Raw genomic sequence first — 17,386 nt, forward strand, 5'->3', positions numbered from 1 at the left:
GTAATTAAACAGTAGGTTTAGAAAGCTATTATAACCTGCAGTTATGATTCACTTAAGGACACATTCACGTTCACACAGATGACAGAGCCAATAACCTGGCACTAAAACACAAACCTACCTCGAGCCAGCTCAGTAGCCATTTGAAACAAAAGCCTAAATCAAATCAAATCAAATTTATTTGTAACGATTTTTACAACTGATGTGGTCACAAAGCAGCTTGACTGAATTCCAGTAAAGACAAAGTTTTAACATGAATGTAAAACCCCCAGGTGGGCAAGCCAGGGGTGACAGTGGCAAGGAGAACCTCCCTCAGAGCTGAGGAAGAACCCTTGGGAGGAACCAGGCTCACCAGGGGGGGACCCGTCCTCCTCTGGTCAGACTACCTACAGAGTTATTATACTACTAATATTAATAGCAGTAGTGTTAATAGTAGTAATAGCCAGGAGTTCATGAGAACTTCAGTGTAGGGTGGGCAGCTAGTCTAAGGTAGGTGGTGGTAGCTGGGGCGTGGGCAGTTGGTCTGAAGTGGGCAGCAGGAGGGCTCAGCAGTCAGTCGTCCTTCAGTGTCTGGCCAGACATGTGGGCGGTCGTATACTTGGAAAAAAGGCAGGGAGAGGGAATTAGTTTTGTTCTGTCTGTTGTATTTAAAACAGGGAATGTAAACATTTCCAGAGTGTGGCTAACGACTCAGGCAGATCTGACTATGACAGCTTAACTAACAGGAGGGAACCTGAAGGACAGACAGACACGGCAGCACTCTGAGACAGTCTGGCGTCCCTCCGCTCCACCGTCCACAAACTTGAGTGACCGCGTGCGAGCAGCGGGACGACAGCACCAGCGTCTCAGTTTACTATAATTCCCTGTGTCCATGGACCCCTGGATCTGCTGCCTTTAGGGGGAACATTACCTACCAAAAGCCAAACTGAACAGGTGAGTTTTCAGCCTAGATTTGAAGATCCTAAGGCAACTGAACTAGTTAGCATGCTGATCTATAAATCCCCTCAATGTACCAAATGCTCTAAAATGACTATCAACACAAACTGAAGTCGTTAATGAAATGACTTTTCAGTAATGATTAACAAACTTTTCAAGGCAGCTTTTGTGACATTGCCTTATTGATTAAGGATACATGTTGCCTCTAAATAGCCAATATAAGATAGCTTAGTAGGCAGAGTATTTAAGGCACCTAAGAATATAAAGAAGACCACCGAAAGTCCTTCAATCTTTGGAAACTTTATTGAGGAATATCTGGAAATCTTTTGCAGGTTTCGGGAGGGTGACCCTTGGACAGGACCTTATAAACTTTATTAGTAAAAACAACATTTGGACATTTAAAACTGTTGTTTGTTGGGCTTATTTCCACTGCTAGGGCTAGACTAGACCTCTGTGCCTATGAAAGTGGCGTAAAGCATCACTGGTCATCACTGAGAATTTGAACGCAGCGTCTGGGCCATGACTGGTCGAAAACATCATAACATCATAGTTTGATTTCAAACATCACAACATCTCATGTTCACCTGCAAGGTAGACGACAACACTGATTTGAGGTAAGGTGCTCATATGGAACCTCTGCCGTTTGATAAGTCAATGAAGTGGCTGAGCAGATGTTTGTCCAGTTGGCAACTGCATCCACGAAATGATTAGATCATAGTCACCAAAACACTTCAACATAATCCAAATGTCTCAATAAACACCACGTTTGACGATTTGATCAGTCATTGTCTTGAACCTGACGTTATAAGCATAGGACAGAAGAAAAGCGACCATGAAATACTATCAAGTACAAGGACGTATACAAAATACATACATCTTGACTTGTACAAAATACAAACTCGTTTTGTTCACAGACTGAACACAATTTATGTACACATTTGAAATTGGTTTGTGTTCTTCACATGGCGGGCTTGAACTTTCATATTTGATAGGAGTCCTTTGTTCTGGTTTAAATTTGGCCTTTTACCTTGGGATGGTCCATAGATGCTCTGCGCTTGACCTTATAAAGCGGGCAGTGTTGTTTGGTCCTGAATACAGTGGTTTAGTCCACCAAACATTGGTTTCAGGATAGGAATTCTTCACTTTTTGGCCTCAGAAGATCCAACTCCTTCTGTAAGGTAACAAAAAGAATGGGCCCAGTATGGAACCCAGGAATTTGGCACAAGCAAATGACACTCTTTCCAGGATTTATTGGTTCAGGTGTTAGTTCACACACAGGTAACACTTTCCTCCATGCCTTTTTTACAAGGATGAGGCTTTTTACTCTGAAGCGGTGGAGAGAAGTCTCCATTGCCCAGACTTCCAGTAAGTGGTAAGTGTGTAGAATTGTAGGCTAATGGTGGAATAGTGTTGACCAGAATGAGCTGCAATGGTTTCTTCTCCTCGCGATACTGGCATCGCACATACCTAGCAAAGGCTGAGCGAAAGGTCTTGTTGAAGAGTGTGTAGACCAACGGGTTCACAGCCGATGACAGGTAGCCCACCCATACAAAGACATTGAGAAGTCCGCCCATGACATCATCGTGGCAAGTGGCAGGCTGGCAGACCACTGCCAGAACGTTTGTGACAAAAAACGGGCACCACATAACCACAAAGAGGAAGAAGACCACACCCAGGACCTTGGAGGCCTTACGCTCGTTGCCGAGAGACTGCGCTGCACGGCGGCCAAATGGTGAGGATGTGACTCCAGTCTCTCGGCTCAGGGAGCGGCGCAGGAACAGCTTCTTCTCAGATGGTGAGAGGGCAGGTCCGGGCAAAAAGCTGAGGGTCAAACCGGTGCTCCACCGGGGACGTGGCACCAACTGGTCCAGGCAGAGTGTGGCTTCGCTTTGAAGAGCGCTGATGGTTAGAAAGTAGGTCACCACCATGATGGTCAGTGGCACGAAGAAGGCCACAAATGAGCCAATCAGCACAAAAGAGTTGTCTGTCAGGAAGCAGCTGCCGTCCTTGAAGACTTTGGTGTGGTCGCGGAGGCCCAAGACAGGAATGGGCATGGAGATACCTGTGAAGGACATAACAGATGACCGTGGTTAGTATTTTGATTTCATTTCAGTTCATTCAAGTTTTATTTACGTAGTACTTTCTATAAAAGATATTGTGCCAAAGCAATCATACAGAAACATGTGTGTAGCCCCTAATGAATAATGAAGTGTATAAAGGAAGATTTCCTTAAGTGCTGACATGGACATGGTGGGACAAAGTGGAACGAGGAGACAGGATGAGGTGGGATTCGGATGGGGAGTGAGATGCAGTGGGACATGGAGTGAGACATGAGAGTTAATAATACTTATAATATCATCTTTATTTATAGAGACAGTAATAGTAATAGAAGAAACTATGAGTATTCATTTAAACTCATATAAGACAATGATACAGATCAAATCAAAATGACGAACACCAAAGAGCACAGAATCTTAATTCAACGCCAAGTTAAAGAGATACTTTTCCCAGTGACTATTAAAAATATGCCCTGAGCTTGACTGTCTAATAAAAGGTGGAATTTAAAAGTATAATAACTGAAAGAGGCCTCTCCACATTTTGGTCCAAGCGGTGGGATTGAGTGAGACAAGACTGGGAGTGGTACAGGAGGTGGGATGGTGTCAGACAGGGAGGGAAGGTAGGAAAGAAAAGGGACAGTGGGACAGCAGGTGGAACAAAGTTTGCGGTGAGGTGAGACAGAGTGGAACATAAGGTAGGACAGGAAGTGGGACAGAGTGATACAGAAGATGGTATGGGGTGGTACAGGAGTTGGGAAAGAGTGGGAGAGTAAGTGGGATGGAGTGGGACAGAAGGCAGGACAAGAGGTGGATTGGAGTGGGACAGGTGGTGAAACAAATGGTGAGATGAAATGGGATATGAGACGAAACATGAGGTGGGACAGGAGGAGGAACAGAGTGGGACAGGTGGTGGTATGGGGTGGTAGAGGTGTTGGGAAAGAGTGTGATGGAGTGGGACAGGGTGGGACAGGAGGTGGTTCATAGTGGGATAGGAAGTGGGGCAGAGTAGGACAAGAGGTGGGAACATGAAGTGGGACGGAGTGGGACAGGTGGTGAAACAAGAGGTGGGACAGAAGGTGGAACATGAGTTGGAATGTAGTGAGAGAGGAGGTGAACCGAGAGGTGGGACGAAATGGGATATGAGATGGAACATGAGGTGGGACAGCAGGTGGAACAGAGTGGGACAGGAGGTGGGACACATTTGTGGTACACTAGGTGGGATGGAGTTAGTAAAGCAACACTGGCTCTACTAGTTTCTTTAAAATCATTTCTGCCTGAAGGTGCAGCCTCAAAGCAACGTGAGCGGTTTTCTCACGTTGGCGATGTTGATCACGTTAGAAAACAGTCCGCTAAATATTACTGTACACAGGGATTTTCACTGACACCAATAAACCTACACTCAATCTCAGCCAGTACATCCACCAGCATATCGGCCTGGCTCCACTTATATCACCTGCTCCCTAAGCTGTACTCAAACGTGATCCGCATACACGGCTCACGGTGCACAACGCGTTTAGCTCCCTCATTTCATCTTCACCTTAAAGCACATCTTACATTAAGATGAACTCTTCCTCTCTTGTAGTTCCCTGAGACGAACGGAGAAAATGAGATAATAAACTTTCAGTCATACAGACTGGAACTAAATAAGACGCATGTGTTTGGAATGTCCCTTTATGCGGTATTAATGAAATACCTCAAGATGGTTTGAGGAGCCAAACTAGTAATTACCCATAATGGAATATGTGGAATTCTGGAATTTATTGACAGTGTAAATTATAATAATTGCAAATTATTTAGTACTTTCATACAGGGATTTCTTTCAGGCGCAGAGCAATAAAAACCCAGCCAGGTGCATTTAGTGAGCCTGCAGCAGAAGCTTAAGCCAGGCCTATTCAGTCCGACACGTTCTGAGCTGTATGAAGGAGCTCCAGGCCATTAATGGCCTTATAATGGAGTAGAAGGACTTTAAAATCCATTCGAAATTAAACAGGAAGCCAGGGCATATTGGCCAAGACGAGCATAATATGTTTCCCCCTTTTTTTGCGAGTCAGCACTCCACACTGTCACACCAGTAAACAGGGAGCTAGAAAAGCCAAGGTAAGTGAAAAGTACAGCTACAGGAAAGATACGGGTCTGATTAACGTGTAAGAAGGAAGCAGGGAATGTTTACAGCACTCAAAACCAGCAGAATATTAATAATTAATCACAATTAGCCAAAAAAGAACAGACATGACAAAACTTTGGATATGAAATGGAAATTCCGCCACATGTTTTCATGGGACGTGATCAACTGTTGAGAAACTCGGTGATGGACTACAATGGGGTGAATTGAGCAAATGTGATTTTTTGGTTGAACTCTTACTTTAATGATCATTTTTGATCTGTCACTATGAAAGTCTCCAGTCAAATGACGTGTTTTATTGATTTTCCAAGCGAAAATAAGTATACGCATCCTCTACAGGGAGGAAACTTCAATATACGGCATTTTTTCTGCACATGTTTAGGGACAATTTCTATTCATTCGCTGAATTTATCATGTCGGAAAAAGCAAAACATGTGCCATAACTTTTGCACAGCCCATATTTTATGTTTTTATTTTTCTTATATGTTAAATTCTGCATATAAGCAGAAACTGTGCGTTAAAATGTGCAGAAGTGTGTTCTCTCTAAAGGATGTGGTGACTTATTTTTACATAAAAAGGAGGTGGAACATGAGGTATGACAGACTGGGACAGGTGGCAAATGAGTGGGACAGAGTGGGACAGGAGGTGGAGTAAGAGGGGGGACAGGAGGGGGGATGGAGTGGGACAGGAGGTGGACTAAGAGGGGGGACAGGAGGGGGGATGGAGTAGGACAGGAGGTGGAACAAGAGGTGGGACAGAGTGGGACAGGAGGGGGGACAGAGTGGGATAGGAGGTGCACTAAGAGGGGGACAGGAGGGGGGATGGAGTGGGACAGGAGGTGGACTAAGAGGGGGGACAGGAGGGGGGATGGAGTGGGACAGGAGGTGAAACAAGAGGTGGGACAGAGTGGGACAGGAGGTGAAACAAGAGTTGGGGCGATATGGGGTATGAGATGACATATGAGGTGTGACAGACTGGGACAGGAGGGGGGTTGGAGTGGGACAGGAGGGGGGTTGGAGTGGGACAGGTTTTGCTGCTGATAGGATGGTCACTTTACAGGAGAAGGAAAAAACCTACTTTACTTTTAATGTAAGTCAATGGAACCAGACGTCTTTCCAAGTCATTTTGGTCTGTTTCCTTTGGTCCATTCATCATGACATTTACACACAATGTAATAGACCAACAGGTCATTTTAATTATGTAAAAAGCTGAAAAACAACAAAAATGGATACACAAGGTTTTGTTCTGACAGCAACAAATTATATATATATATATATATATATATATATATATATATATATATATATACACACACACACACACACACACACACATTTGCAGCAATTTAGTTGAATGCTGCCATAACTCTGTGAGAGAAGATATCGGTGGCCGAGGCTATTAGACCATAAAAATTTCATACTGGCGCATCAGGATTCCTGTGTGTGTGTGTTAACATGACTCTGGCTGTATGCAATTAAGGAGCTAACCTGAAGCTCATGCCCATCACGAATGGCTTATCAGGGCTGGAATGAGTTTGGCAGTGTAATGGAAAAATGCACTGATAGACCCAAATGTTTCCTACCTCGCATGTGTCCCTCCTAGATAAACTCCCTCTCTCTCCCTTTCTCTTTAGCATCAGTGCACATACAGTGTGAAACAGTGGGGAACTGGGACTATTATAGTCGGGACTTCAGTTTGGGCCAAAAATGTCTAAACTCAGACGAAAATGAGAAAAAATATACCTCTACATTAATACTAATTTCTACTAGCCCCTCTATGGGATTTCCACAGTGTGGTAGTGCTAAACATGTGGCAATTACCAATTAACACAGTAACATCTTTTGGTTGCTGTATATTAAATGTGGACATTTGAAGCTTGAAGCATTTTTAAAGTGACTCCTTCAGTGACGAGGCCTTATGCTGCACTGACGTCATGTCACTTTAAAATAGCTGCCACCACTGTTTTCCATTTCTAACAACTGACTGAGACCTGGTTAGACCACAGCTCATATAGTCCTGCAGGGAGAACGTCTGGGGACCACCATGAGAAATTTGGACTGAATGTGGGTGGGAATGTAGACTCATTATGGTGGAAACAAACTGAGTGGGAATTTTTTAAACCAGTCCACACCTTATGAAAGCAGAGTTTAAATCAGGGGGTCAACACTGCCCAGTAAACAACAAGCCTGTCATTAGCACATGGATGTAACATAAGTTAGTATTCGTTAGGCTGAAAGTCCCACAAAACTTAAAACTTGAAATAACAGTAACTGAGTAACTGAGTATCTGAGTAAATGTAATTAGTTTCTGTACTTTAGTATTTTTGGTGTATCTGTACTGAAGTTTCTCCATTCTGGACTTTTTCCTTTCACTCCACTACATTTCAGAGTCTAACATCCGACTTTTTCCTCCTACATTGTGAGAAATCTGTCGTTCCTTTTGGTTTCTGTGTGTATAAAAACGTAACATGTCAAAACGAAAGAAGCACAAAGCCAGAGCACCAATCAGGGCCCAGCGGTCACTTTGTTTAGAGCTGGTTTTGACCTGTTGGTCATACCGACCCAGTGCAGCACGCGGTTCAACGTCAGCGCAGCACCGTAAAACTTTGGGAGAGTCTGTTCAACATAAATGATGAACTAACCTAACTTTGTGTAAATAGAGCTCAATATAGAAATATGTCCACATATGCAGTCGAGACTGACGCGGCTTTTTTCTGAATTTCTACAAACACCATTTCATTTTATAGTAAATGAGTTTGGGCTGGTTTATGTTTATGAACAGACGCCGACAGATCAACATAGTAAAGGAGCTCATCTGTGATCCTGAGTTTAAAGCCAGTTTTTATTCAACTTAAACTTGGAACTAAGTTGTAAATAAATCTGAAACTGAAACTTTGCTTGTGTGTAAAAAGTGATTTCAGAGCCACTCGGTTCTCCCTGATGGAAACTGTTTACCTTCAGTGTTTTGTGCTTCTGATCATTTTAATAGACGTCAGCGTCACTAATTAATGACCTTCTATTAAAAGACTGGTTTACCAAGAGAGACGCTGGAGGACTTTCACCTGAAATGAGTTCATGAAGCCAGTCTGGTTATAAAAATGATAACAGGACATCAGAGCCAGAATTACTCTTTTAGTACTTTTACTTTATACTTAAGTACATTTGAAGGGAAATACTTTAGTACTTTTACTCCAGTGGAGGTCTAAAGGGAGGAACTTCTACTTTTACTGGAGGAATATTTTACCTTGGGGGTCTCGACTTTAACTCAAGTACATGGTTTGTGTTCTTCGTCCAGCACTGCATAATACTTCACTTGACATGACTTATATATCTGCCCACTTGCATTTTAGCACATTTTACTTCTTTAACAATATCGACTGCTAGAATTACTGTATCAACCAAATATTGTATTCCATTGCTGTTCTGGCTGCTACCTCAATACCTGCTATGCTCATATGTGCTAGGCTATCTGATAAGCTGCTAATATGTCAAACTATGTTATGCCCTCCTTTGCACAGCTCCACATAATGTCAGTACCCTGTATGTTTTGTATGTATTATCTAATATTCTCTGCACTGTGTTTGTTGTATTGTCTTGCACTTGTGTTCCTGTGTTGTTCCTGAAGGAATGTTGTTTCGTTTCACTGTGAACTTGAGATTTGTGTTGCGTGTGAGGACCATGGCAGTGGGAATGTGGTACAGCGCCATCTGGCAGGACAGCAGTCTGATTAGTCATGACTTCCAGTCTGGCTCTGATGTCCTGTTATCATTTTTATAACCAGACTGGCTTCATGAACTCATTTCAGGTGAAAGTCCTCCAGCGTCTCTCTTGGTAAACCAGTCTTTTAATAGAAGGTCATTAATTAGTGACGCTGACGTCTATTAAAATGATCAGAAGCACAAAACACTGAAGGTAAACAGTTTCCATCAGGGAGAACCGAGTGGCTCTGAAATCACTTTTTACACACAAGCAAAGTTTCAGTTTCAGATTTATTTACAACTTAGTTCCAAGTTTAAGTTGAATAAAAACTGGCTTTAAACTCAGGATCACAGATGAGCTCCTTTACTATGTTGATCTGTAGGCGTCTGTTCATAAACATAAACCAGCCCAAACTCATTTACTATAAAATGAAATGGTGTTTGTAGAAATTCAGAAAAAAGCCGCGTCAGTCTCGACTGCATATGTGGACATATTTCTATATTGAGCTCTATTTACACAAAGTTAGGTTAGTTCATCATTTATGTTGAACAGACTCTCCCAAAGTTTTACGCTGCTGCGCTGACGTTGAACCGCGTGCTGCACTGGGTCGGTATGACCAACAGGTCAAAACCAGCTCTAAACAAAGTGACCGCTGGGCCCTGATTGGTGCTCTGGCTTTGCGCTTCTTTCGTTTTGACATGTTACGTTTTTATACACACAGAAACCAAAAGGAACGACAGATTTCTCAGAATGTAGGAGGAAAAAGTCGGATATTAGACTCTGAAATGTAGTGGAGTGAAAGGAAAAAGTCGCCCAGAACGGAGAAACTTCAGTACAGATACACCAAAAATACTAAAGTACAGAAACTCATTACATTTACTCAGTTACTCAGATACTCAGTTACTGTCCACCACTGGGTTTAACTATTTTCTCTGGACAGGTTCCAAGCCGTTTGCCTTCTCCACTTGGTCCAGTAACAGGATCATTATTTTGGACGATCTCTTTGGCACCCATGGGCTTTATCACTTTAAAGAGTTATGTAATTGCTTCTGTATTCCTGGCACCTCCTGTTTTCTATATTTGAGACTGTGCTCTGTGCTCCATGCGTACGGGATTCCCTGCAACGCCCAGTTAAAGTAACAACCTTTACTGGATCATTTGTCTCATCACGAACCGTCCCAAGGCTTAGTCTCACATTTGTGTCACCAGCTTACTCGATTTAAGAACTCTCCTTTAGCTGCTTGCAGGTCTGAAACAGACAGAGTGGTGTGGCGTAACGTTTTTATATCTTCTGAGAATTTGTCTCATCCGTTCACTCGCTTTGAATTAGCTCACAGGGTTTACGTCACTCCCTGCCGTGCTTTTTTGATTAAGCTTTCAAATGGTTGAGTTAGAGATTATGTCCAAATGTTTTGGTCGGTTTCAGTCATGAAGGTTCTACGGCCTCCGCAATTGAGCACGTCTCCAACTTCACTTTAGCTTCTACTTTTGACTGCAATTTGACGCTTAGCATACAACAAAGAAAGGTCATGACGGCAGCCTTAACCGCCGCTGAGAAATCAATCTTGAAAGGCTGGTTTGAACCTAACCTTTCTTTATCTCAGTTATGGTGTGGATATTTTCTGGAGGGGCCCACAGCAGATTCTATAAAACCAAGGCAGCAATGAGGCAATTAACTATGATGAGACTCTGTAATCACTGACATCCTGCTTATGTTGAACACGTTCATATACTGTCTATTTTTTCCTTATTTACACATCTAAATTTTCTTTTTTTTTGCCCCACCTAAAGTCTGAGAGGGCTGAAAGTTGAGCGTGTTTTTTTTTTCCTCAAATGAATTAGTCATAACCAATTCCACCCACTAGACACCACCAGCGCTAGGAGTGTGAAAGATAGCACAGTGTCACGATTGGCTCCTCCCAGTCCTCCATGTGCTTTTGTTTTGCTTCTTCTCTGTCCTGCCCCCTTGTTTCTAGACTGCGCCTTTGACTGGTCCTCACCTGTGTCTTGTTAACCACCTGTGCCTGTATTTAAGCCCTGTGCTTGCCCCTGTGAGTTTGCTGGTCTTTGTATTGTATTGTATCATTTGGTGTTTGTTCGGCTGGCTTGTAATCTCTGTCCCTCGTTCTATCCATGTTGGCTCTCTGACACTGGACTGTCTAGACCCTGAGAATGGATTTGCCCCGAATTTTGAGAGGTATTTCCGAACTTTAGACAGAAACTACAACAATGTCATTAATTCCCAGCTAAAAGTGAACTGAGGCAGAGCAAAGTGGTCCAGACTACACAAACCTGCCTGACACCATTCAGTGCAAATCATCAGAATTAGGCTAGTGTGATTTTTCAGCCAATCGTCCGGTGACGCTGAATATCAATAAAGGCCACTGAAATGCAGAAAGGTTTCAAAGCTTTTAAAGAAGGATGAGGCCAAGGAAGACCACAGTGACCTGTCCACTATGGGCACCTTGGCCTGGAGTTACTTTTTTCCTCACAAAATTGTTCCCACCTGTTGTAAATCAAAATTGGTTACTGGTCAATTCCTCGTTACGTTAGTGGCTATTCTGACACATTAGGCCTTCAGTTCGGCTCCTGAAGTCCTAACCGATAAGAGAGGTCAATTGGCTACGTCTACCCAGATACCTCTGAGAGAAAAAATGTGATTGGATAATTTTGCATTATGTGTTTTCGCCTTTTGTTTCCAGCCGAGACTTAACAATGAAGAGTTTTACTGCAATACGTGCAGAATTTAAGTACAGTGATTCAATTCAACAAAAACACCCAGAATTACAGAGGTGTAATGACCACTGGAGTGAACAACATTTCATATGAAAAGAAACCATTGCAGAATTTAAAAAAACACAACATTCATCAACATTATGAAATGCTCAGTGTTTCCCCACATATTCTGAGGACACACCGCTTGTTATTTTACCCCTCAGCCCACCACAAACAATGGAAAGTCTGGGCACCCTGGTATAAAATGTAGGCCATAAGACACAATTCTTGTTGTTTTGCCTTGGAAAAAAAATGACTATGAGGTTCAAGTGTACAATGTCCAGCTTAAAAATATGATGAATACCCACGAGTGCCCTCGGTGGCAACCTTAATCATCCATAACTTCTCCAATGACCTTCTCTCTTGGCTCTCCTACAGAAGCCAATACAGATTTGAAACATAAACCGTTACCCAACGGCGCATGACTGCGTGAATACTAAACATTTGAGAGTGATTTGCTTCTCTTGTAAACTCAATGGGATGCTCAATGCGATGGTATAGAGTGATTTATGGGAGTCTTGCTGCTCAAGGACAAGCTGCTGCACTCTCTACTGTCCTTTTGCTGAAGGAGGGAGAGAGAAATCACCGTTTTATGGCCGACTGCTGCTCTGTTTACGCTAAACGACGGCTTTTATTGTCTTAGTGAAGCGTCCATTTAAACACTGACTTCTCAGAGGGGCCAAAGTTGGACCCGCCTGATTTTGAGCGCCACCGTCTCTTGCAGGAGACCCAGTATTGCTCAAGGACGAACCTCCTGTGAAATGCCATGGCGATAAGAGATCTCCATGGTGACAGTAAATCTCAGAAAATCAAGGCTGATCTTCGGGGTTTCAGCTTGGGGGGGTGGTGGTGGTGAAGCACCTCAGGCACACAATTATTGGCTTTTTTATGATGATGGCTAGGGGTCTAGATCAGAGACGTTGTGCCCATTAAAGCGTAGGAGGCCAAATATCCCCCTCAAAGTTTATAGATTTGATGTTTTTAGCATGGTTTGTGGAACATGCACATCTGTCACACAAATACACTGAGCTTATTAGCTCCTTGTAGCCTGTAGCAGCACTCTTTGGCCATTTTATCAGAAACACCTACCATACAGATGCACTTCGTAGGTGTGCAGTTACGGACTGCAGCCCATCTGTTGATGTAGAACTGAAGAGCCCCTGTCCACACTGCCCGTCAATGGAAAAGACTCACCACTGACCAGGTTTTTGGGAGGTTGACCATTCCAAGCACATCAGTGATACTAGCCATGTTTACATGTAGCCCGATAATCCGTTAATAATCCGAGTAATGGCTCAATCGGAATGGTCTAGTCCGCTTGAGGCCATTCGGAATATAATGTTCCATCTGCGCTGCTGTGAAGCCTGCTAGGCTAATGCTAGTGTAGAGATAGTTAGCAGGCTAAACCCAGATAGCGAGCATATATCGGTCCGCTGGCTTGATAAGGTCGGCATCCGCTGACTGCCGCTGCTGATCCACCCTCGGACCACCCAGATTACTGTCCTGCTTACAAGCTCTAACTAGTTTTAATGTTTCTTAAACACATTTTACATGCACAGAGACTTTTATTTTGGAAAATATTTACATTCACGGCATTTGGCTGACGCTCTTATCCAGAGCGACTTACAATTTGATCAATTTACACAGGAAGGCAAAGGTGGTGTTTGGAGTCTTGCCCAAGGATTTTATAGAAAATAGAGTTGCTTTGTTATTTACGAAACTTATTTACAAAGTACAACTAAACAAATGTAGGATGGAAAAATCAGTAAATTGGACGTTGAGTGGAAAAGGAGCGTTGATAAGTGGAATTTTCTCGAACACTCTTCTTAACTACCAGTGGGCTGCCTCGAAAGCTGGCAAAACGCCAGTGGACCACCAGCTTTGCCATCAGCAGGCTGACAGTGGGCCACTATCCTCTTGCTATCAGGGAAGATTTCACCCACTGCAGTACAGACTCGCTTCTAGCCAACTGAGCCTAAAATAATACATTTTAAGGATAAAGACATTTTAAAGACCAACGACTACTGACCATGTTAGCTGACCAGCTAAACCAGCACTAGACCAGCACTGGAACATTATGGAATGCATGCTGTTTATTTCATTAATAATGTTGTTGATCATGCAGCTCATAACTTCCATGTGTCACCGGTCTTATGTGCTTTAATGGATGGGTGATTACATTTTGTCAAAATAATGCCATAAATCGTTTTTATTACCGATTTTAAATAGTCGCACAAGGTCACTTGATCAGCCAACAAGTCAGCCAGTTTACAGAATCCTCACTTTTAACCAGTTTGTCACTGGAGTCACCGTCACTGGTGTTACTCCATATTCATACAACACCAGTGACTGCAAAATATGTTTGGAATTCAGCTCTTCTTTCGGCATATATGATAATAGGAGATCTTAAAGAACACACACACACACACACACACACACACACACACACACACACACACACACACACATTTTCTAAACCGCTTCTCCCTCAGGGTTGCGGGGGGTGCTGGAGCCTATCCCAGCGGTCATCGGGCAGAAGGCAGGATACACCCTGGACAGGTCGCCAGCCCATCGCAGGGCAGACACACACACACACACTCACACCTAGGGTCAATTTTCCATGTCTACTTGGCTTGGCACGTCTTTGGTCTGTGGGAGGAAACCGGAGAACCCGAAGGAACCCCACGCAGACACAGGGAGAACATGCTCCACACAGAGAGGGCCCCGGTCACCCAGCCGGGGAATCGAACCCAGGCCCTTCTTCTTGTGAGGCATGTTAAAGAACATATTAAGATTATTTAGTTTTAGGATGAAAGAAATTTTTCACCTGAATTCCCGCTCTAGATGGAAAATGACCCATAGGCCCTGAAAACACTCCTCGGCGCAGATCTCTTCAAAACACTGACGAATCTCTCTGAATTTTGGTGGGAGGCCGCGGATAGGAAATGTGATAATGTGGCCAGAAGTTCATGCTGCTTGACTTTTTATAACAACATAAAAAGCTCATGTTAAATTGCGCCCCTGTGTTAAGACTGCTTCCCTCGCTGCCCTACATTTTGGGTTATTGTGGGAAACTCTGCACATTTGATTTTTGACAAGCTATTTTTCACTAAACAACTGTAAACAGGTCTGAGGGAAGTGTGAAACCTCTCAATACACTGAGGCCCCTCACACTGCAGCCCCCACTGACTCCCCCTGCTTCCTTTCCTCAGCAGGAACTACAGAGCAGTGTCGGCGGGAAGGGAACGAGCGAGAGACCGAAAAAACTCGAAAGCGCTCCAAACTCTTTTTGATGTGGGGATTGTCTGAGGAGAGGTGTTCGGCGTCTGACGGCAGCTCTGTGGTTTTTTCTCCGTGTTCTACTTCCTCACACAATCTGACACACGGCTGTCTGAAAGCGTTGCACGTACGGCGGCTTATCAGGCTGAGCCCGGCCCTCTGGAGCAGGAGCGTCATGCACTTGATTCATTAATTACTCATTCATTTATTTCATATTTTTTGCCAGTGTTGCACTCATTTAAGCACTTTTGTAACTGAAATGACACGAACTGTAGGGATCGCTCTACTGAACTGGTTCAGAGTTTATAACACACTGCAGACATTTAACTGACTTGGACTTTAGGCTAAAGCCCTTTTGCTTTGAGTGGCCCTATAACTTAATTCTGTTCATTTATAATTAATGTGACTAGCACACACAGCTTTGAACAGCTGTACACACATAAATCATAACATTTTCATAAAAAACACAAAAGGATTTTTACTTAATTGCAGTTACCTGAGTTTTAAGTTGGCGCTTATATTTTAAATGGCTTTAAAATGACGTCAGACTCAGGAAAACGTCCTTCACGTGTCCTTATTAAAGAAGGCCGAGAGGAAGACGTCGTGTTCTGAGACACATAAGCTGGACGTCCGTCCCACCGCCGTCTTTTAAAGATCAGAGCATGAACTTCGTCTCCTCTGCAGACCAGTTTCTGCTCCGCCGTGTTGAACGGTATAAACTCTCACTGTGACGCAACGCTCATGCAGAACGGACTGAAACTTTCCGATAGGGAATGTAATCGGATACAGGAGTTTACACGGATATTATTCTTCTATTTAATGGATTATTTACAGGATTACACCTCATACACTGTGGGGTTTGGATCTGTCGGCGGCTAGAGGAGCTGGTTAGCGTTTAAGGTAGATTACAGATTGCAGTTGTATCACAATCATAATCTGTAACAAAATACTTTTAGGTAGCTCTGGTCATTCCACCACATTAGAGTTTGCTTAACAGCTTCACACAATTTGAGGCAAATGTGTGATTTAGATAGCATCATGGTAATAGGAGCACATTGGCTTCCATTATTTAGCTACATTATCCTCATAGCTCCTCCGCGAAACCAACGACGTGAGCTTCAGACGCCTAACCTTGGCTGCTCATCTGCATTTGGGGTAAGAACAACACTGGAATTTTTAAATGTTCTACAGATCATTGCTTTGGCCAAAGCTAAGAGAAGCCTGTTGGGTTCAATGATATCTGGTCTGCAGAGCCACAGTTTCACTCCAGCAGGTACAAGCTGGTGGCGTTCAGCGAATGCACCAACGCTCGGTTTGATTTTTCTTCACGAGTTTTAGGCTAATCAACATTTCAGTCATTTATTTGGGTTTCCAATAAATATGTGACACATTTGTGTTGGGCTGGCGTTATATTCCAATCTTTAGGCCAAAACCACTTTGGTTTGAATGCATATCGCCGCTGTCGGAACAAAACCTTGCATCTTCATTTTTGTCCTTTTTCAGTTTTTGACATAATGTGAAAGTTCCTGTTGCCATTTACATTGTGTGTACAATTTCTAAAGAATGGACCAGAAGAAACGGCCTAGAACGACTTGGAAAGACGTCTGGTTCCATTGACTTACACTAAAAGTAAAGTATGTATTTTCCTTCTCCTGTAAAGTCACCATTTTGGAGATATGAGGTTTTGTTCCGATAGCAGCGATCTAGAGATTCACAAGGTACATATTACACAGGTTACGACTTATGTGGCCTGGCTAAGCTAATGGGTTATGTACATATGGACATATAGCTCAATATTTTAAATATTAAGCTTTAGGCTAAAACAAACGTGTCCGTGCTGAAAAACCCATAGAAACCATTAAGCTTTTCTTTTGGTTTCTGATGGTTTTGTAATGTGTTTTGTCTTATGGTGTAGCCGGGTAGCAGTGGGTTTACATCAGAGACGCTATAAATGAGAAAACAGGGCACTCGTTGCAATATGAATGTGATACTAATCATCTAAACTGTCACTGCAACATTTCAACGCAAACCAAATGAACCCCTTGGATCGTGCAACAGACATGACAGCCTGCGCAGATGACTGGGATCAGCTAATCACTTTACAGAGGAATAAACAGAACGATGGCACTGATTCAGCAGATAATATGTTTAATGGAGCCATCGGGATTAGTGTGGAGTCTTTTAAAATCAGAGTGATCAAAGGAATCAGGCCTTTTAGGAAAGCCTATTAGTGGCAGCCAGCCTGCTGGTCCGCTTCTGGATCCTAGCGGCTACATAAAGGTCACCCTTTCTACCCGCCCCTCACAGATCTGCCCATTCAGCGCAGATCTCAGATGAACGCTGCTGATCTAGGGTCAGTTTCTGTTTCTGTCCCATAACGGACTTGATTGTAAGCCCAGCTGGGTCGGACTGCACGTCAGCGGGCCAGCTGTGACCTGTGCGACACTTAGCATGTTGCTATTGTTTGGATGTTGCTTGTGTAGTGCGGCGTGATTCGCTGAGAGAGCAGTGTCTTCTCAGAC

General features: G+C 43.3%; 1 protein-coding gene across 1 annotated transcript in view; it reads right to left on the reverse strand.

The window, feature by feature from the left end:
• Positions 1–1,217: 1,217 nt before the first annotated feature.
• Positions 1,218–17,386, reverse strand: part of htr2aa (5-hydroxytryptamine (serotonin) receptor 2A, genome duplicate a) — a 45,345-nt gene continuing 29,176 nt past the window's right edge. The window contains exon 4 of the mRNA XM_017724634.2: positions 1,218–2,995. Within this exon, the coding sequence (XP_017580123.1) occupies positions 2,202–2,995 (794 nt within the window). The 3' untranslated portion in view covers positions 1,218–2,201. The remainder of the gene's footprint in view (positions 2,996–17,386) is intronic.

Source organism: Pygocentrus nattereri, chromosome 6 (assembly GCF_015220715.1).
Source record: "Pygocentrus nattereri isolate fPygNat1 chromosome 6, fPygNat1.pri, whole genome shotgun sequence".
Taxonomy (NCBI): Eukaryota; Metazoa; Chordata; class Actinopteri; order Characiformes; family Serrasalmidae; genus Pygocentrus; species Pygocentrus nattereri.